The sequence below is a fragment of the Chenopodium album genome, chromosome 17, assembly GCF_948465745.1.
Source record: "Chenopodium album chromosome 17, dcCheAlbu1.1, whole genome shotgun sequence".
NCBI lineage: Eukaryota > Viridiplantae > Streptophyta > Magnoliopsida > Caryophyllales > Amaranthaceae > Chenopodium > Chenopodium album.
The window spans coordinates 5,888,228-5,909,786 of record NC_137850.1 but is presented as its reverse complement, the minus strand read 5'-3'; the positions used below and the strand labels follow the sequence as shown (position 1 = coordinate 5,909,786).

The 21,559-nt window shown below is 31.4% G+C and overlaps 2 protein-coding genes and 1 pseudogene across 2 annotated transcripts; 2 read left to right on the top strand and 1 right to left on the bottom strand.

Moving 5' to 3' along the window:
- The first annotated feature begins 8,889 nt into the window (after positions 1–8,889).
- Positions 8,890–14,809, top strand: LOC145589440 (xyloglucan endotransglucosylase/hydrolase protein 31-like). The gene is made up of 4 exons (XM_081646006.1): positions 8,890–9,178; positions 9,902–10,002; positions 10,306–10,523; positions 14,207–14,809. The coding sequence occupies exons 1-4, from the start codon at positions 8,986–8,988 to the stop codon at positions 14,568–14,570; spliced, it is 876 nt and encodes a 291-aa protein (XP_081502132.1). The 5' UTR covers positions 8,890–8,985; the 3' UTR covers positions 14,571–14,809.
- Positions 14,810–15,584: 775 nt separating this feature from the next.
- LOC145588570 (13S globulin seed storage protein 1-like) lies at positions 15,585–16,270 on the top strand (annotated as a pseudogene).
- A 377-nt stretch (positions 16,271–16,647) lies between these two features.
- LOC145587503 (UDP-galactose/UDP-glucose transporter 5B-like) lies at positions 16,648–21,472 on the bottom strand. The gene is made up of 12 exons (XM_081644239.1): positions 21,212–21,472; positions 20,602–20,715; positions 20,334–20,426; positions 20,158–20,223; positions 19,921–20,019; positions 19,143–19,222; positions 18,394–18,506; positions 18,014–18,102; positions 17,781–17,867; positions 17,622–17,690; positions 17,433–17,545; positions 16,648–16,945 (listed from the first exon to the last, which is right to left on the bottom strand). The coding sequence occupies exons 1-12, from the start codon at positions 21,311–21,313 to the stop codon at positions 16,843–16,845; spliced, it is 1,128 nt and encodes a 375-aa protein (XP_081500365.1). The 5' UTR covers positions 21,314–21,472; the 3' UTR covers positions 16,648–16,842.
- Between the last annotated feature and the right edge of the window lie 87 nt (positions 21,473–21,559).

The window sequence follows — 21,559 nt, the reverse complement described above, 5'->3', positions numbered from 1 at the left end:
CTCCGTATGAAGTCCGCCTACACGCTCATGTACCTCTCAGCTACACGACCGTGTACATATATGATGAAATTTAAAGATCAAGTATAGGTCAGCTACACGGTCGTGTACCCATCAGCACACGACCGTGTACGTGTGCGTAGGAGATTTATTTTCTTTATTATTTTATGTTCATTTTAGGAAAGTATAAATAGGGGTTTTAACCCTATTTTAAAACATCTAATTTTTTTTTAATATAACTTTTTCCATTCTACGTTGTTTTGGAGAGAACACATAGAACTCCATTGAAGCATTCATCTTAATTCAATTTCAAGTATTTCTCTTTCAACCTTAATCTCTTTAATTTATTATTGTTATTATGTTTTCTTTAATTATTTGTCTTTTTATTTCTATTATCATGTGTGAGTAGTTTCATAATCTAGGGTTAGGTTGAACCCTATTATGGATTGATGTGTTATTTGATTCCCAATTTCCAATTTAATTAATTTATATTTCCTCTTTGTTAGGGTTGGTTTTATTATCAATGATTAATTAACTAGAAATAGTATTATTGAATGTGATTAGGTTTACAATGAAAGTTGATTCTTAATTGATTTTAGAACCCTAATTAAAAGTAAGAGCTTTTATGCATGAAAATTGCTAATTGTTCTTGCTAGGTTTTATAGGATGCCGTTCTCAATGTCTTTAATATGTATGATTCCATGAAAATAGGTATGATTGCATGTTAGGGAAGCTATTAGTTGATCGAAAGAAACTCTTAGTATTGTTTTAGGGAGCATCTGTCCTGTGGAATGTTTATTGATTTAATTGAGGAAAAGGGATTGTTCTATTACATTGATTCACATTAGTGGGGATACTTAATCTTAGATGTTTTTAGTTCTTGATTAATTCCATAGTATTATTATCCATTGCTTATTAGTTAATATTGCTCTAGTATAGATTCCTCAATTTTGTTTGGTTACTTGCTTAGTAGTTACTTGAGTCTAATTAATTAGTTGAACTATAGTCTCTTGGGATCCAACCCTTACTTACCCGTCTACATAGTAGTGGTCTTGTTAGGTTATTTTTGTTAGGTACGCGACACGCCTATCAAATACCCTTATTTTGTTTATAAGAGTAAGGAGTAACCCCAAAACTTATTATACTAGTACAATTAAGTATTTATTCATTCGAGCAACCTCTCTCTTTTGTTTTGACTATTAAAAAATAATTTAACTTGTTTATAAATGTAACCTCATTTAACCATTTTCTATAGCGGTAAACATTCATTCGTCAAAGTAATCCCCATTTAATCTTTGTTATAACCCCTATTTGTAATACCCCTATTTTTATACGTATTTTATTTAAAATAAGTATTTTGAGAAGTATTTAATTAAATAGAAATATTTTATTTAAAGTATTTTAATTATTCATTTTAATAAGTTTGGAAATATTTTACAAGAGGAAAGTTTATTTAATTAATTATTTTATTTAAGTTGGGGTTTAATTTAGGAAAGTTTTATTTTAGTAAAGTTTTATTAGGGAAAGAATTAGGAAATATTTAAAAAGGAAAGTTTAGGGAGAAGGGTTTCTAGAGAAGGGGTATAAATATTCAACACTTAAGGCAAATCAAACTTTGCCCAAAGTGGAGAAAACCCAAGGTAAACTTCTCTCCCTTTCTCTTTATTTTTCTTTTTCTTTTTCTTTTTCTTTTTTTTCCCCTTCCCCTTTTCGGCTTCCCCCTCACCGCCGGCCACCACCACCACCGGTGGGTCGCCGGCGCCAGCCACCAGCAGCGCCAGCCGGCAGCTGGCGGCAGCCGGCAGCTGGCGGCAGCCGGCAGTGGTGGCCGGCCAGCCACCTATTTCGAACAAAAAAAAAATATTTAAACTTTGTTTTAAAAACTAGTTTAATCTTAGATCTAATTATTAATTATGAGTTTTGTGATTTGATTTTGATTGTTTGATTATGAGTATTATGTAAATTAATTTTCAGATTTTATTTTTAATTGAAAAGCCCCAATTTTTGAAACCCTAGGTTCTTAAATTATGAATGATTGAAGGATTATGAAATATAATGGTTTAAACCTTTGATTAAATGTTTTAAGGCTAAATTACAGAAAGTTTTCATTAAAATATAATGTTGGAATTTTTGGTAGTGCATTAAAAATCAAGTTTCTTTAAGGAATTTCAATTACCCATTAATTGGGATTAAAGTATGATGTTTTAAATATAATTTCAGCTTATTTTAATTAAATTATGAGGGGTTTTATAATAGTATATATTGCTGGAAATTTGTGTAGAGAGGATTTTAATACTCTTCTATTATTTTAAATTGTAGGAGATTTTGAAGTGAGTGATTTCTATTAGTTGTGGCGATACTAAGATCATATACAAGGTACGTTCGCATACTTAGCATAATTTTTATGAGTAGTAACATGCTAAATGTGTTTAATTGATTACAAGTAGTATCATGCTAAATTTGGAATGGAAATTATGATTTGGATGTTATTGGTGATTGAATTATGAAGCATGATTTATTTGTGAGGAATTAAAGGATGGAAAATAATAGTTTGGAATATTTGTATATGAACCACACTTTTATTTATGGCATGATAGAGAGCATGTTTAATTAAACTAAATGTTTAATTTGGTTTGGAATATTAAAAGGGAATTTTATTATGGTTCATATAATTTTTATTGATGCTATAAGCATGAGGAATGAGCTATTTAAGTGTCTTTGTACACGGGGAATAAGTTATATTTTTGGTGCCTTAGTGCACTTAAGGTGTTTTCAACACCAAGGGATAGGATTTATGGCGCACTATGCATTTAAGGTGTCATTGGCACCGAGATAGAATTAAAAAAGGGTTTAACATTAAATATTATGTGGTCACTAATTATTCAAGAATTAAATTGGTATGTTTGATTGTTTGAATAATCATTGTTGATTGAATGATTATGGTTTGAGAGTCATCACCAAGTTTAATAATATGTAAATAACGTAAAGTGATAGAGATTACGCACCAAAACTCTTGGAACGTATATACCTTGAGTATGAACATATGGGGGGAGTTATGTGACTTTATATTTGATCATAACTTCTACTGGAGTACAGGACGTTGTACATTCCTTTTATTATTACTATGCGCAAGAATTCCGCCACCTACGAGTGGTTATTGATGCTGGCACGGTTAGCTCCCGTATTAGTAACTTCAATTTATTGGGGGAGGTTAGTGGGAAACCCGTTCGATGCGTAATCAACGCTAAACAAATCATGTAGTTGTCTAGTTGAGAAGTTTGTTGAATGTTGAAGGCTTGAAAAACAGGTGCAACAAGGTAAGTTGTGTGTTGATAGGTAATTGCATGTTAGTGTGTTAATTACGCTTATGTACTCAGCTTTGCTGATAGTGTGTTTTGTGTGTTTGTTGGCCTTGTCTTTATCTTGGCCCTATGATGACCTATTTTTAATGGAGAGTAGTGGAAACAAGTAGAGAGAAGCTTTTCAGGTGATGAAGCATATTCTTGAATGAGCATGAGTGAAGAGCAAATCATGCTAGTTTCTATAAGTATATGATGTGTTTATTGCTTTAATTACTTATGATATTATTATTATGCATGCCTAACGCAAAAGTTTTGAAGTTGGTTTGGTGTTAATAAGGGCCTATAATGGTTCCAAGTTGTAGGTTGATTTTATTTTACTTCGTTTGACTTTGGTTTAACTTTACTTTCGTTGATTGACTTTTCAAGTTGACTTGTTTTGAATAGTTTTGAAATTAGTCTTCCGCTGTGTGTCTTCGGTAGTTACCTTAGTCGTTTTCACGGTGGCGGTAATATCTTAGATGTTCCTATTTAAAGTTTTAAACAGCGCAAAACAGGTATTTTAAAAGAAAGGAATTTCTAGAGTGTTACACTATTACTCAACTAATTACTTATATTATGTGAAATGGTCTGGCCACATTATGTGACTTTATTTAATCAAAACTTATTTTATCGTAATTGTTATTTTATTTTATTCTCTCTATAATTATATTTTCTAAATTTTTTTAATTTTACTTTTACATTTTATATTGTTTCCTAATTCCTACTACATTTAACAACGCAAGTGTATTACTAGAAGTCAAAAGAAGAGTTAGTACAACAATCATCTATCAACATAGAGTCAACAACTGTGGCTGAGGCTGCAAGCCCAAATTTCATTGCTGAAAAAGTGGGCTTGCAAGAATTTAGAAAAAATATAATGTCATTTTCATGTTGATTTCTCTCTGTCTTAAAAGATTTTGAAATATAATTCGTATATAATTAGACGATCAAATGAGACATAATTGCATAATTATCGGCTTATCACCTACGTAAGGTATTTTAATTTGTTGTCCAAAGCAAGAGAACATAATTATATGAAGATTTAATTAAACAAATACGAAATTCTAGAAAATAAAAGAGGATGTTGTGTTTCATTATTTGCCTTAAATACTTTGGTTTAGGGGATTGTCGGTAAGATTAAAGGTGGCCCCTTAATTGAATGCGACTAATCATTTAGATTTTAATCTAATGAGCCAACATACAATGACGATGTTTGAAAGTAATTGTACGACAAACAACTGATAACCAATTAACGGATTCTCTAACGAGTGTTCATAGGCACTTATTAAGTTTAATATAAAATCAACTAAGATTAAAACTCTTGTGGTGTGGCGTTGATTCTTATAATAATAGCGTATGTATACTAATTTTTGACATAAGGTGCTATCATTAGTTATATCTATACTAACCTTAATCGCTATTGATAAATTTGATTTTATTCTGTTAGATTTATCATAGCGGTTTGCTTTGTTACTCTACAGTAACTTCAATGGTCGTAGCTAGATACTTGCTTGTAAATTTCGAAAGTTCCTATCTTCTAGCTTGACCATTGGAGCTAAAAAATAAATAAAATTTGCTTGAGCAAAAGTATTCAAAAAAATATGGGATATTAACAGATTGAAATTTAAAAAGCTTATTGAGAAAGTGAAGTTCATTTAAATAGCAAGTTAGGGTCTGTTCACTTCAGCTTAATTTCAGTTCATTTCAGTTTAGCTCCAATCAGTTCAGTTCAGCTCCTAATTTCATTCTCTCATAAAATATTCATTTCAGTTCAGCTCCAATCAGTTCAGCTCAGTTCAGTAAATGTGAACAAGCTCAGTAGCTAATCATTGTGGCACAAATTAGCTACAAAACTGTCAAATATAAGCTACTGAATTGTCGATATAAGCTACTAAATTTTTATCATAAACAATTGAATTGGCGATATAAGTTATTAAAATGGTGTAATAATTAAGCTACCATACCCCTTCTTTTCCAAAATGTTGTTCTTGTTTTAATTTTTATGATCAAACTTTATAAAATTCAAGTCATGTAAGTTTTTGTTAAATTAAACTCGGCTCAATGTGTAGATTTATAATCTTTGCTAATAATACATAATCAAATATAGATAAGCTATTAGGTGAGGCTTGCCTCGCCAACATAAGCTTCATGAGGCTGGCCCAAAATTAAATAAGGAAAGTCCAACTTTCATGAATGCTAAATCAATTATAATGATATCATCTAAATATTTACTGATATCATCCAACCAATTAATCATATCATCTAACCTAGATAATTAAAGATAGCATCCAAATAACTACTGGTATATCATCCAAACAATTAATCATGTCATCAAACTAATTAATCATATCATCTAGAACACTTAAAGATATCACTAAAATAGTTAATCATATCATCCAAACAATGAATAATATCATCCAACCTAGAAATTAAAGATATCATCCAAACAATGAATGATATAATCCAAACATTCCAACCCATAAATTAAAGATATCATCCAAACAATTAATCATATTATCCAACATAAAAACTAGTAAATGTATCATCCAAACAATTAATCATATCCTTATCATCAAACCTAGAAATTAAAGATATTATCCAAACAATTAATCATATCATCTGAATGATTATATTTAATATAGAAATTAAAGATAACATTCAAACAATTAATCATATAATCAGCTGAAATCATCCAAACAATTAACCATATCAACCAACCTAAAAATTAAAGACATGATCGGAACAATTAATCATATCATCCAAACAATGAATGATATTATCCAACAACTTAAAAAGTAAAGATGTTGTCCAAATAATTAATCACATCATTCAAACAACGAATGATATCATCTAACCAATTAATCATATTATCCACCCAATATCATCCAAATAATGAATGATATCATCCAATCAAGACAATCTTTTATTTAACATGATTAATATCATTCAAACAATGAATGATAGATATCATCTAAATAATACATAGATATCATCAAGCCAGGGCTAGTAGCTTAGTACTTCCCATTATCGTGGCTTGAGGTATGGAATGGGAGCAGCGAAGGAAGGTTGGTGATGAGAAATGTCTCACCAATGGTTAGGTGAGGCACCCAATACTTTGTAATATTCAAATATATTGATAATCAAATGTATGTCTTGATGAAGACCGTGCAAACTGCAAAGTCAAACAGTAATATAACTTGGGATGGATGTAGTATTAAATTGTCGATATAAAATCTCACATGACTATATTTTATCGTAAGTTTTGTAATTATAAATATTATAGATAGTCAAATATAGTTTGTAAATATTGTAAAAGTCCCTTTAAAGCGTGTCAACTTAAAAATAATGGAGGGAATATTAAATGGTTGACATAAATAATTAAATCACAGACAAATGTAAGTTATTGAATTGTCAATATTACCATTAAATTATTAATATATGTCACTAAATTGCTGAAAAAAGCTACAAATTATTGATATTAGCCATTAAATTATCAATATAATAAGTTATTAAATTGTTAATTTATTAAATGGTAAATACTATATGTTATTAAAATATCGATACATGCTATAAATTTGATGATATAAGTCATTAATTTGTAAAATTAAGTTATTAAAATGCTGCCATTAGTGATATGATAGGATCATAGGACTTATTCTGAGTCCAATTTCACATAATACATTCTGTAATTTATTTTATATCCATCAATAGTGGTTAATTGTTATTTGAACTCTTAACTTTATCCATAATGGTTTATTGCTCTCCAAACTCAAATATGTTAATAATGGTTTATTGCACTCCATATTCAAATATATTAATAATTATATATAAACAAACTGTATTGTCATTTTTTTTGAAACTTAATTTAATTTATTCACAAAAAAAAGGGTGCTTGGGATTAGGAAAGGTAAGATAAATGTACGAGGCATGCATGCAAAAATGGCCGGAAAATAAAAATAGAGTAAGTATTTAAAAACGAATGGAGTACTAGACTTTAAATAATTTGCAACTTCAATTCAATTAATTTTTCTGTAAAAGTTAGTACAACAAATAGAAAAGAGAAAAGGGGAAAGACCCAAATAAAAAAAGGTGCAAATCACTTAATTCAACTTTTGAATTGTACAACTCCGTGGTACTCTCCTTCAAATTCCTCTACAAATTACAACTATGTAACTGTTCACCATCAATGAAAAAAGCAAAGGTGGATTGTCACAGATACATCAAGAAAATTGTCATGACCAGAAAATAATTAGAAAAGCTTAAAACATACATACAAATTTTTTTTTTTTTATTTATTTTTTTTTTTTTTATTTTTTTGTGAAATATATGCATGCTGCATGCAATATGATTTCCTAAGTACCAACATGCACCACTCAAATTAAAATAAAATGGCAGCATAAGAAGAAAGGAAAAAAAAAATTTACTATAAGTAAAACATACTTGAGTTTTTTAAAATTAATTTAGTTTAACTTTAAGAAATCAATATAACTCTATTTATCCGGAATTACTCGCATCACTTTCTAAGCAAAGTTGTCTCAAATTAGTTGCAACAAATATATAAAAGGCATATAAAAGGCATGAACTTAAATGTCTTTTTTATATTTCTTGCTGCATATTTATTTATACATGTAAAGGGTGAATGATATTTTTATTGTATTAGATCTTTGTATTCGTCTATGTATTCGTCAAGGCTCTCTATAGACCACTTTACTTACTACGTACTTTCTATATACAATATAGGAAGAAACATTTTATCCACTCACATTTTTAGTCCAATTTTTTTGGAGGCAAATACTTGGAAATAAAGGGAAGGCCGAAAGGGTAAGGGATCATCTCTCCAAGCTAAGCATACATGTAGTTAGAAAAACTCGAATTCATAATCTCAAAGGCATAAGATAGATTTCCAATCAAATACATGCACCAAACCTAGCTTAGTATACCTAGTTAATAACGCTCATTTAAAGCTACTTTAGATTATAAATTTGATAACGTTTGTACATCTAACTATATTTTTACCGTTGTATAAAATCGAAAACAACTACCAATAAGAATTTGATTTGAACAGAAAGAGTATGTACATTAAAAGACTTGGAACCTATAATTGATGTTTAGCCGCATGACTTATAAGTGTGTAACTTATAGTTTAATACAATAATGTTGCGTACTTGTAGAAACCGATTACCTACCAAATCACCTAAATTCATCACAATGTAGTGAAAATAGTAGCCAATTTGAGCGCAAAATCAGTGAAACTACATACCCACACCTTTTGGATTCACATGACCCTAAGATAATGCCATATAACTAATTCCAATAACCAAGTGTCCAAGTGTCTTAGTCCAACTATAATATTTTCCATAAATAATCGTTAAAAAGGGCAAAAAATAAAAGTGCCAATTATATAGAGTGTAAGAGAAAGAAAATTTGTGCATTATTTATTCACAAGATGTTGCTATTTTTGTCTTTATTTGTAACTTCCAAATCAACTTCTTTTCATAGGGTCATTTAATACCTCCTATTTATACCCACTTAAATTAGCACACTCTTCAATATATACTCATTTCTCTTGATCCCTAAACACTAAGCATTAGTACAACTTCTTTTAAATATTACTATTTCCTTTTCCCCACAAAATATAGAAAAAAAAATGGCCCCTTTTGTGTGTCTCATTACTCTTCTTCTTGTGTCTCATTTATGCAATGCACAACCTTCCCCTGGCTACTACCCTAGTTCCCAAGTTGCTCCTTTGAGTTTCAATCAAGGGTATAGAACTCTATGGGGTCCTCAACACCAGACGTTCCAACAAGGCACTGTCACGGTCTGGCTCGACCGTAGTACTGGTAATCAATCATTTTTTATTTTATTTTTTTTCCTTTTTGCTTTGTCTAAGACCTCTCTAATTTGTCTCGTTAATATGCATATCACTCTCATAAACTTCCGAATTACGGTTTGCAATCCTCATTAACAGTGTTATAGTGACTTTTTGAGTAAAATTTAGCATGGGTGATAACCTGATTACCGATATATCGAGGAGATAAACTTTTTCTTTTTTTCTTTTTAATTATTATTAAGCCTACTAAACAATAGTTTAATATACATAACTTTTTATTTTTGTAATAGTATACTCGTGGTGTTCTTTTTTATTTGTCATACCATAAATAGTAATGCACCATAACTTTGGACTTACTATTTACGGTATATAAAGAATTTCTAATATTTCAGGTGCTATTTCAAGTGGTTAAATTTATAATCAAAACCACCACATGATACCTCAGATCAATGGCTTGACTGAGACATATAGCTATTCATATGAACTATGAACCTACTTATTATCAATATTTTTAATGTCAAAACTCAGTTAAAACAACTTTAATTCAAGCCAAATGATAAAATTGAAATCCATCTAACATTAATTAAATTAAATTGCCAATAAATCTAACATTTTTTTCTCTCTTACCACTTACATTTATTGTTACAATTCAGAATTTTGTTAAATATTTAAGTTTTATAAAGTTTCTATAACTTAAGTTAAATGGTGTACTAATATTTTCTGTTAATAATAGGTAGTGGATTCAAGTCCTTGAAACGGTATCAATCGGGTTACTTCAGTGCCGCAATGAAGCTCCAACCCGGCTACACTGCCGGAGTGATCACATCCTTCTACGTAAGATAATTTAAAACTCTACAAATCCGACTTTATATTAGTCTACTCGCATTTTGCTTTCTACAATAAAATCAAATACTTTCGTACGAAAATTTATACAATACACGTGACAGAGCGAGTATAATTAACACTGTAGAAATGTGACGGAGTGAGTATAGAGACTATAGACACTCCGTCCATTTAACTTTCAAAAAAAAGAATTTAATTTAAGAAAGAAAATATTTTAATTAAAGAAACTTTTAGGTGGTGATTACCTACTAATTAAATAATTATTTATATAAAATTGTAATTAATTTTTTGCAGCTTTCAAATCAAGAAGATTTTCCTGGTCACCATGATGAAGTTGATATTGAATTTCTTGGAACAACCCCTGGAAAACCATACGTATTACAAACAAATGTTTATGTAGAAGGAAGTGGAGATGGAAGGCTTATTGGAAGAGAAATGAAATTTCATTTATGGTTTGATCCTACCAAAGATTTTCACAACTATGCCATATTTTGGTCACAAAATGACATAATGTACGTATCATTTTCCCTATTTCTCCTATTAGTTATTCGATTTATATATATATAATGATATAATATCTAACCACTAAATTTAAATCACGTACATATTATATATATGGCTTATATATGGCAATTTGTCGGTTAATGCAATTTTATACGTGGTAAATTTCTTACCTTCCTTCTCAATAAGTTATACATAACCTTAAAAGAGTATTGCTTACTCGAGAGCAAAAGGTGCAAATTTTGTCCTATGATCGATCTTTAACAATAACAAGGATGTTTCGTCCTGTAAAATTAGTATTGCCCTATTCTATCAATTAAAACTAATTTAATTTGTTTTTACTTCATAGTTTTTGTATGTTAGTTTGTATGATTGCAATATGAACAATGGACGTGAAAAAATGGTATTTTCCTTTTGTTGACATGACGTCTATTTCATAAGCTAACAGCAAGGCGTATCTTTTTTAGATTTATTCATGGCATAATTAATTATTGATAGAAAAGATTTATAGAGATTGATGGGATATCCTAACTAGAGTGTGAGTCCATAATAGTATTGTCATGCTAGAAAAATTAAGGGAAGCGTATCAACGTTGTACTTAACCTAAAATTAATGTATAAGAGTGAACTCTTGGGCTTTAAGAGATACACGTCGCTAGCTACTTTGTCATACACAAACTGATAAAAATTACATGGTTTTATCAAGGATTAATATAGAGGTGAAGAACGATGCTGAGAGGAAATCAGGAAAATGACTCATCTTTTCAATCTGAGAGTCGGTGCTCGTTTATAGTATGTTACTCCATCCGTTCCTAAATTACATTCCTACTTCTAACATTTATCTTTTACATAATAGAAGAAGTAGAAATGTAATTTAGGGATGAAGGGAGTAGTATATTGTAACGCAATGATTCCATAGGCGACCAACCCCAAAAACGACCCCTGGCCCTAGTTCCCCTCAATGGTCACAACCATAAATCATGAAGGTTATTTAAGATCCCATAATAAGATAATGGACCATTGGACGTACAATATTGTAAAAAAGAGGGGGACAAGAAGTATACCCTTGAAAAAAAGATGAACCGACACCTCACCAAAACATTGACATTAACATGCACAAACTTAAGGAAGAGTAGTACGCCATAACTTAATTTAGATCACCTTTGTCGGAATTAATAATGGAGGTTGACAATCAATTATATAAATATTTGGCCGTACTATTTTAGGTTCAATTATTGGTACCTTTACTAAAAAGTGACCAAATCCGTATTTGCATTAGGGCAGTTGATTAATTTAATGTTCAACATTAAATTTCTTTTGACTATTTTATATGACTAATTTAATTTCTTTGAACGAGTTTAATTACTGTATTTTGTCAAATCTTAACAAATTAATTTATTTTATGTACTGTAGAACTTAGTTAAACTTAAAAATATTAAAGGGTGTTGTAATTGTAAATTAAACTTGTGAGAATTAATTATAATATTTTATTTAAAATGAGTCAAAATAAGTTAAATAAAATATAGTTTTTTTTTTTTTTTGAAGGTAAAGTAGTGCCAATATTATTAATCATGGGACAAATTGTCCATTAATACATACGGAGCAATATTTGAGGGACAGTGATTCTCCCAAATCTGTCCATTCAAAATTATAATAACTATATAATTTTAAATTTTTCATGTAACAAAAAACAATATCATAGCAAGAAAAAAAAAAGCGATGAAAATTTATTTATATGATATATACGGTGAAGAATTGGAGGTTTGTAAATTGAAAGAGTAAAGGATGATTTTGATATTTTGGTTGAATTCCTTAGAGATTATTTAGATCATATGTGACCGATGATGATTTTTGGGATGAACTGAATTTAATAGAAATATGCTTTTCTAGAACATAAGACATTAGAATTGATGGTTAATATTAAAATAAATAAAAAAATTAAGTCATAGAATGAAGTTTATTTTATTGATTTAGGATTTTGGAAAGAGTAATTATTAACTACCAATACTTGTGTGACAAGTCATGAACAATAATTGTGGATACTATTCTGGGAAAGATCACATTCAATCAATAACAATTTATAATTAAGATAATGATGTTAATAATGATTATTGATCACAGATGGCTAAGCTAGTGCTTGGCTTATTATTATTGGTGAAGAAATATAAAGTAATTTAATTATATGATTCTTAATTTTTAAGATCTTTGCTTTATCAGACAAATGAATGAATGATTAGTAGCCTAGATTTATATACTCCAACACTCTTCCAATGGAAGATTATGGTACAATATCACATATGAGTTTGACAACCAATTAAGATTTCTAATACAATCACAATTAAGCTAACCAATAAAAACAAGTTGATAACATTCATAGAAGTTTTCTTTTATTAACATCCATCATGTAAGAGAAAAGCTTCTAACATGTGATTACAATCGAAATTTCTCTTTTTAAAATAAGCTATACTAGAATTTTAACTTTACCTAATCATTATTACGATTTACGATGGTTTCTTTTATTGCGAAAAAATTATAAAGATACTAGTATATATAATTCATCGCCTCAAACTCGTGCACATCTACTTCTACACAGATCGATGCTTAATCCATTACTAACACCTCCCCTTGACCCCTTACCTTTCTACTAATATGAAAACTCAACCCGTCAACTACATCGTCCTAATCAGGGCATCCACCTCCACCACCTCCTCCAAATGAAAATGATGTAACATCATGAAAATTTACAAAAAACACATTAAAAATAGAAACCTAAGTATCTTATATGGTCCCTTTGATGTAAAATGTAGGGATGATAATAGCCCATCTAAACATGAAAAGGAATGTTGTAAAGTGACCAATTAAGCCAAATTATAAACGGGCCATAATTATAAGGATGTCACAAATCAAAGTTTTGATTTCTAAGACAAATGGCATAAACACATTTGTCCTATTTCCTCATAAATCAATATAACTATTATTATTATTACTATATCATACGGAGTATTATTTTATGGGTGATGCTATATATAGCTCTAATTGATATGTATAAGCATTAATTACACTCTTGAAAATTGAATAAAATTAGGAATTCATAACAAAAATACGCGTAAATCAGTGTAAATAGTGTTTATATTTTTATGATTTTCTTTTTTTTTCTATACGATTTTCTAGTGTGTATTTAATGCTTATATGTAGCCATAAGGACTATTTATACTCCCTCCGTCCCCAAAACTTCGATCTTTTTGAGTTGATTTCGCGGTTATTAAGAAACTTAAATAAAAAGAAATAAAAACATATTGGAAAGATAAATTTACACAGGGTTTGTAAAAAAGTAGAGAGATAAAGTATTAAAAATACATGAAAAAACAAAATTTTATATGGGGAAGCTAATTTTGCACTAATATTGTTATAAATTGGTGGGTATTTTAATGCAAATAGGTCGATCATTTTGAGACTAAAATTATGCTAAAAGGGTCGAAATTTTGGGGACAGAGGGAGTAGCATTTTCCTTATTTTATTATTTATACAATAATGTTGAAATTAATGAAATTTAATGTGTCACATTAGTTTTATACGATAATCTAGTGTGTATTTAATGCTTACATGTAACCCTAAAGACTATTTATAGCATTTTCCTTATTTATTATTTATACAATAATGTTGAAATTAATGAAATTTAATGTGCCACATTGCAGATTCTTAGTGGATGATGTACCTATAAGAAGGTACCCTAGAAAAAGTGATGCCACGTTTCCACAAAGGCCCATGTACATGTATGGATCAATTTGGGATGCTTCATCTTGGGCCACTGAAGATGGTAAAATCAAAGCCAATTACAATTATCAACCTTTTGTGGGGCAATATCGTAATTTCAAGATTGCGGGCTGTGAATTTGGTGGGCCTAAAGGATCATGTCATCTTCCAAAAATGTCACCTTCTGGGCCCAATAACCTCAGCCCACAACAAGTCGCGGCGATGACGTGGGCCCAAAGAAACTACTTGGTTTATGATTATTGCAAGGATTCTAAGAGAGACCATACCCTTACACCTGAGTGTTGATAATTGGGTTATACTTTTGTACTTCGTTTTATGCTGTTGGTTTGCAGTGTGTCGTTTTGATTTAAAAAAAAAAATATATGTTATGATTGAGATATTGTTGATGTTTTATTTTTATTTTACCTGTAAAGGTTTACGAGTGTGGTGTCTAAGATGTAAATTTTGAGAAGGCGAATGGTCTTCCATTAAAAGATTGAAATAAAGGCATTATACGTTATATATACAAGTTTACTTTCTGGATATATTCTGCTTTTATAATCATTCAACTAAATGTCTAAATGTTCAATAGATTCAAGGTGACTTTTTTTTTAAGCATCGTACTTCTTTTGGCACGAAGTTTAGGAAATTAACTAGTGTGTGGCCCGGGTGATGCCCCGAGTTGCTAGTTTGTACTTGATTAATTTGCTAATCAAATTCAACTGTTTAGATAGTAAAACTTGTTGATTTTGAGTTTAAGTCTTACTATAAATATTTTTTAGCTGTCGAACTCAATCATTACATAATGGAAACAAATAGTATAATAAGACACAAATTTACTTATCTAAGTTAACTATAATTTTGTTGGATAAAAAAATACAATTAATAAATGGCTAAGATGGTAAGACTCTTAACTTAAGACTTGTTGGTCTTGAGTTCAAGTTTTGTTATAAGCATTTTTTAGATGCAAACCTAATTCATGTGAAAGTGGCAATATAGATAAATAGATTGAGCTACATGTGGTTAATTCAACTTACCATAAACTACGGGTGTTCATCTCTAATTTATTCCCTTCCATGTTGTAATAAAATCTTGATTATTTTGAATCTTTCCATAAGAAAAAATTGAAAAAATGAAAGTATTTAAAGGTAGTAGTCCTTTAAGAAAATCCCCTCCTAAAACTTCTTCTTCACCTTCTTCAAATTCTCCAAATAATAGTAGCAGTAATAAATCTAATTTGTTATGTGGAGTCATCACATGTTTAAAATGATAAACACATAAAGTGTCAGAGGATATGTACCAAAACTTTTGGAACACAAAATGCCTAAACCCGAGAAGGAACACAAAATGCCTAAACCCGAGAAGGAACACCGTGATGGAATGGCATTGAATTGTGAGGAAGCTCCATTGGATGTTGAGTTGTTGACATCAAGGGTGGTGGAAAGGTGGTCGTCTTGAACACCAAGAACTTGCCCTTGGTGGATGAGGTAGGCCTTGGGGCTGACCTTGTTAGGCTCAATGGAAAAGCTATGTGCTCTCCAGGGTTCTCTTGTGAATCTGCCTACAGGCGACTTACGTCATCAGAGGTAGTGGTTGAGTTCAAGTAGTTGGGGCTTATGGTAAGAGGGTGTTGGAGTCCACGATCACAGCAGGCAATATGTTCATTGTGCCCCAGTTTTTTTGGTTGTTTCAAAGATTGCGGATGGTGATGGCTTGGAGTGGTTTTCTATCATCTCTACTACAAAGTAAGAAACAGAATCCTTTGTTTTGTATTGGTGTATTTGGTTTTGGTTATTTAGACTAAAGATTTATTTTCTAACATAACTTTTTCGCGGTGTTTGCAGTCCTGTTTTTACACACTTAGCTGTGAAGACTTCAGTCTGGAAGGCATTATCACCACAAGTGCTGGAAGCTGCCTTCAAGGTGCCTAACTGCCTACTGAGACCGAGCAGCAATTCTACTCAACAGGGACTTCTGATGAAATTTTCGTCCCTCCTCCAAATTAAGAAAATGAATGCTGAGTACTTACCAGAAACTGATGATATGTCTGGACTATTTGAATAAGCAATTTTCGCATATAGGATTCTTGAGTTTTTTTTATAATTATGGATTCTGTTTGAATTTTCAATGAGAATATATAGACGTTTTTTTCGTGAATTTTTCATTTTTTTTTTTTTTTACTCTATATAACAACGTAAATATCCAACATGATCTTCTAAGAGATAAGGGATAATAAGGATTACTTAAACTCAATTATAATACCTCGGTCTCAGGTGAATAAATGTGAAGAAAAAAAACCCAGAGATTTTTTTTTTTTTTTTTTTTTTGAACAAACCCTGAGATTAATTAAAACATCTTTTTGATTAAAGATTACTAGTCTACTTTTGTAATTAAAAAAATAAAAATAAAATAAAAACCATGGAAGACATACTCAAGACTAAAACCCTCAAGTATCATCTGTACATTTAAATTAAGAGTTCAACCAACACAAGCATTCCCCTGTGTACTCTTCCAACTCAACCTTTCATTAGTACATTAAAGCGTGAGTGACCGACCGGACATACCACAGACACTGAGGCTAGCTTAGTTCATTCAAGGGGCATTGCTTGGCGCTTGGAGGTGTGCTAGGAAGTGCATTTTGAAGGCACAAGAGTGTGGTGCCAATGTGCCACTGGAAAAGCCTGCTTATCGAGTGATGCACAATGCATGACTAGTGCATAGTCAACATTTGATAATATGCTACCTCACAAGGTTTAATCAAGATTTAACATATACACTTAGTGCATATATATTTTATTTTATTTTTTTTTTTGGGAATATTTCACATAAATTAGCTGAATGCCTGAATTGCCAAAATATTTTTTTTTAAAAAAGTTTTACAATGTAATACATGTTGAACTGCCGACTTGCTTAACAATAACATAAACTATTCATCTTCCCGTTTAGAAAATATAGGAGAGAAAAGCCATATTACCAACCCGGTCATGTTCCCTACGACTATCAAACTAACTATCCATATTCACTATAAAAATCCCTAGTACTATAACATTATCTATCTGTTATCACCAAAATCCCCCTCTACAAGATCAAGTCTAAGAAAATGGGGTCACTTAGCAACCTCAACATGGGGCAAAACTACGACAATGGAAAAAAATGCTTTTGACTTACGGGTTGCCCTTTAGTGGAGCCAATTCTTTATCTTGCTCGTCTGTTGGAGGAGGGGATTTTTGGGTGTTGCCCCTCAAGAAGCTTTTCGCATATAGCGAACCGAAGACAATAACCTGGTGGAGGATAATGCATTATTAAACAATATCACTGCAATTTTGGACAAAAATACCAAGAGGTCAAAGGTCTTACTGCTCCAAGCCATTGCAATGGGCTTAAAGGATGAGCAAACCACAGGCATGAGAGTAGGATGCTGATAAGCTGCATTTACAGAGGACACTTGTTTCAGCAAGTTACTCATTGTAGCAGAAAACAAAGAAACAAAAACGAAACATATAGAGCAAAACTCACCTGTCTTGTAGTCATTATGGTCGCAAAAGTGAGAGCACCAAAGGTCCGAATTGTATAAGAAATGAAGAACTGACTAGCAGTAGCTACCTGTACAAGCTCCAATATAAGCTACTATGATGCACCACCAAATAACATGAAAAATAGAAGATTAAGACACGTTGCAAATTGAGTTTCCCAAGATTTGCATATGAACTGTTGGAATAATAGATTAAGAGAAAAGATATGAATCTTACAATAGAAAGCAATACAATATCATATAAACAATCATTGTGTCTATGAATAAAATCTATAGCTGCCAGAAGTTGCCCCTGTAATACAAGTCCTGTCAAGCAAAAGAACAAATTCATCAAAATATGTGCAAAAGTCCATATTCCACAGGTAATTGTGTATATGAAATCAATCCGATCCATAGCAAACACGTCAAAGGTATTAAAGATTTTGGTTTCAGTAATTTCAACACATGTCAAGTGACTTACAGTTCAAATTACCAGTAACATGGCATGCATCTTATGTAAATTCAAAATGTTAATATCCATCCTCACACATCAGAATAAAACAAATAGACCAACTGGGAATGCATGAAGCAATAGAATAATAAACACTGTATACCTACCAGTCAAACTTAGCACACAGGAGCACAATGTTGTATAAAATATTTGGTTGTGTATTTCCATATTGTAACCTTTGAATAATTTGTCTTGGAATGTGCTTGTAAAGCCATCAAATCTGCACAAGGAAACAATGACACTTGTGATGTTTAAGCTATTTGAGACATTGAAGTCAGGAAAGAAGAATGCAAAGTATGCTATTTCACCAAATAAATACAAGACTTTATAACAGGATAGGGAAACAAGTACATAATCAAAATGTTGTGACAATCCCAAGATGTCTCAAATCGTCAAAAATCGAAACAAGTCTACAGAAACATAGGTTGAAATAGAGTGCTTTGTATAGTTTCTCATTCCCAGATCAAGTGCAAAGAAAAAGAGTACTCCGACACCCTATCCTTTTTCAAATATAAGATGCAAATGATATCATTTATTAATTCAGCAATATTGTATCTCCCTCACTTTATCGTATTCCAGTCTAAGCAGACCTATAGAGAATATCTCTGCTTCAAGTGTAAACATATTGACCGCCTCCTTAACTAAAGAGTGGAGTAGAGGGGATGATTAGGATGTTACTGCTTAAGAGAGGAATAAGGGAACGTTTTGGCAGAGTAAGTTCGGGTAAACTATAGACCTTCCTCACACACTGCTAAACTCATAGGAAAGGAAAATGTTGCATCAAGTAAACCAGTATGTGAAACTCAAAGCAGCACAACACGAGATAAAATAGCGAGTTAAAGTGCAAGACTAATACCCCAGATAGCCGGCCATGAGGGACATACCCCAAACCGTGCTCTCTCTCCCTTTCTTGTAGGGGCTGATATCATCTCCTGCCTGTATTGAAGAGGCAACAACAACAAAAGGGTCATGACTCCCAAAAAGAGAAGAAAAAAAAAAAAGAGAGGGGGGGGGGGGGGTGGTACTACCCAATCGTGATGGGCTGATGGCCAATGATAAGACGACTTTCAACTAATACAGTTAAAAATTAATACTAATTCCTTTTTTTTTTTTAATTGCACCATTATCCTTTTTGGGAAGTTGCATATTAATTGCACCATTTCCTTATTGGGTACGAAGTATGTTTTTTTAACTTTTCAGTCGTATTCACACACATAATACCCAACTTAGCCTTGTTCACATGACATAACAACCATTATTACCCCACCTTTTCTCTCTCTCTCATTTGTTTTTGTCACATAAGCACTTTTGACATACTACATCTTTTACACTATTTCTTACATTTTGTGCCATACCAAATGGTACAATAAAAAAGAATGGAGGAAGTATAAAGCAAGCATTTCCTTCTACAAGACATATTTACATTGAATATGAGCATTAGCACGCTACCACTACATGATTAGAATGCTGACGCCTAAAAATCCAAGAAAAATGATAGGGAAATAATCTATAAAGAATACTCTAGCTATAATGAACAACAAAACACCAATTCAAATGCATGAAGATGATTACAACAGCACTAACAATCACAATCTCAAGCTGCAAAAAAATTTAAACAAGACCATAATACTAACCGGATACAGAATAAACACAGAACATCCAACGGTTACAAGGACAGCCCACAAATAATCGAGCCCCTTGTATCTTTTCTGCATGATTATAGAACCCCAAATCTGCAAATGCAAGGAAAGAAGAGTGGATCAAACATCTAGCAAAGAAAGCTAATAAATAAGATATGCAGAAATATCGCTAGCCTTGTCCCTTTGGATATTTTTGAAACAAGCTATTAACATTAGTGATTTTCCACTTACCATGACTGGTATCATTTTGGCACATTTTGCAAGAGTCTGGACAGGAAAACTGACATATTTAAGCGCCTGAAAGAAAGCAAGAAGGTTGGTTTAAAATCTGATCCCAAACTTCCAGCATTAACAAATTGACCATGATTTTCATCAAATTCACTTCCATCTCAGGAGCATTTACTCACTTCATACTGGCATGTTGTGGTTAGAATATTTGTTACAGACACCAAGCAGTACTTATAAACAGGGGCAACAGGATCCAAAGCTTTCTTACTCGCCTAAAGAAACAAATCGACGAATGGCAAGAGTCAAAACCACGACACAATTAACGCATAATTTCATACACAACATAGACATATCAGCATTACAACAAAACAGTAGATATGCAATGTCGAGTACATTACAGCCAAATCAGTTCACAACATATCTAGACCAATTCAATAACAACTTTACCACTAATGAAGCAGCAGATACAGCTGAGGTCGTAAGACGATTGCAGAAGACTAGAAATAGTGAGAATGTGAAAAATTCTTTGTTTTGCCCATACGGAATTCTCATGAGCTTTTCCTGCATGATCACAAAATCTTCAGCTCAGTACACCACAGAAATAAGCAAAACGTAACATTCTTCAACTCAATTAATAAATACAATAAGCATATAATTCAACATTCATCACACCAAATGCTGCCTTCAAATCTTCAACCTTAATCATATCGCCGCGATTTTTGATGATTTCAAATCAAAAACCACTAATTTCTGCACAAATTAATCGTATTTCCACTATTCATTACAACTTAAATTTCACTAAATATTAATTGCAAATTAGATACAAATCAACAACAAAACTCTTTTGAAATGTTCCACTATTATTACTGAGCTCGCAACTTATTTTCATATATTTCAGCTAATCAACATAATCCAAAAACAACATTAAAAACTGTTAAAAAAATCAACACAGATAACAACAAAGTCATTACAGACAAAAATAAATAACAATAAAGACGAAAATCATCAAGTTTGATCGTTTTACAAATTAATCGAACATAATTAGGGTTTAAATTACCTGCAAAACACCATAGATTACGAGAGTAACCATGATTCCGCCGACAGCAAAAGCTCCCTTTAATAGCTTGTTATCTTTCACAGCTACCACCGGAGAATCCATTGTTAAGATTTTTCTGGAAAATTAATCAATTCATCTTCAAAACAATCTCCAGAAATTTCGAAAACGAAGAAAATTTAACTCTATTTAGATCCAAGAAATTGAAAAACCTCGATTTTTTGCCCCAAATTTAAACCCTAAATCCCTAATTAGAAAAATTGTACGGAGTAATAAACAGTTTACCCTTTTCGAAGAAGAAACCCAGCTAAGAGAGGGAAAAAAAATGTCTGTTTGTTTGCCACGTAGGAT

Bases quoted from the DNA above. Each gene is read 5' to 3' on its own strand.
- LOC145589440 (XM_081646006.1), top strand. From the start codon at position 8,986: ATGGCCCCTTTTGTGTGTCTCATTACTCTTCTTCTTGTGTCTCATTTA. The intron at 9,179-9,901 runs GTAATCAATCAT...TGTTAATAATAG, and splicing joins CTGGCTCGACCGTAGTACTG to GTAGTGGATTCAAGTCCTTG. The intron at 10,003-10,305 runs GTAAGATAATTT...AATTTTTTGCAG, and splicing joins GAGTGATCACATCCTTCTAC to CTTTCAAATCAAGAAGATTT.
- LOC145587503 (XM_081644239.1), bottom strand. From the start codon at position 21,313: ATGGATTCTCCGGTGGTAGCTGTGAAAGATAACAAGCTATTAAAGGGA. The intron at 20,716-21,211 runs GTAATTTAAACC...GTGATCATGCAG, and splicing joins TAATCTATGGTGTTTTGCAG to GAAAAGCTCATGAGAATTCC. The intron at 17,868-18,013 runs GTAAGATTCATA...GAGCTTGTACAG, and splicing joins ATATTGTATTGCTTTCTATT to GTAGCTACTGCTAGTCAGTT.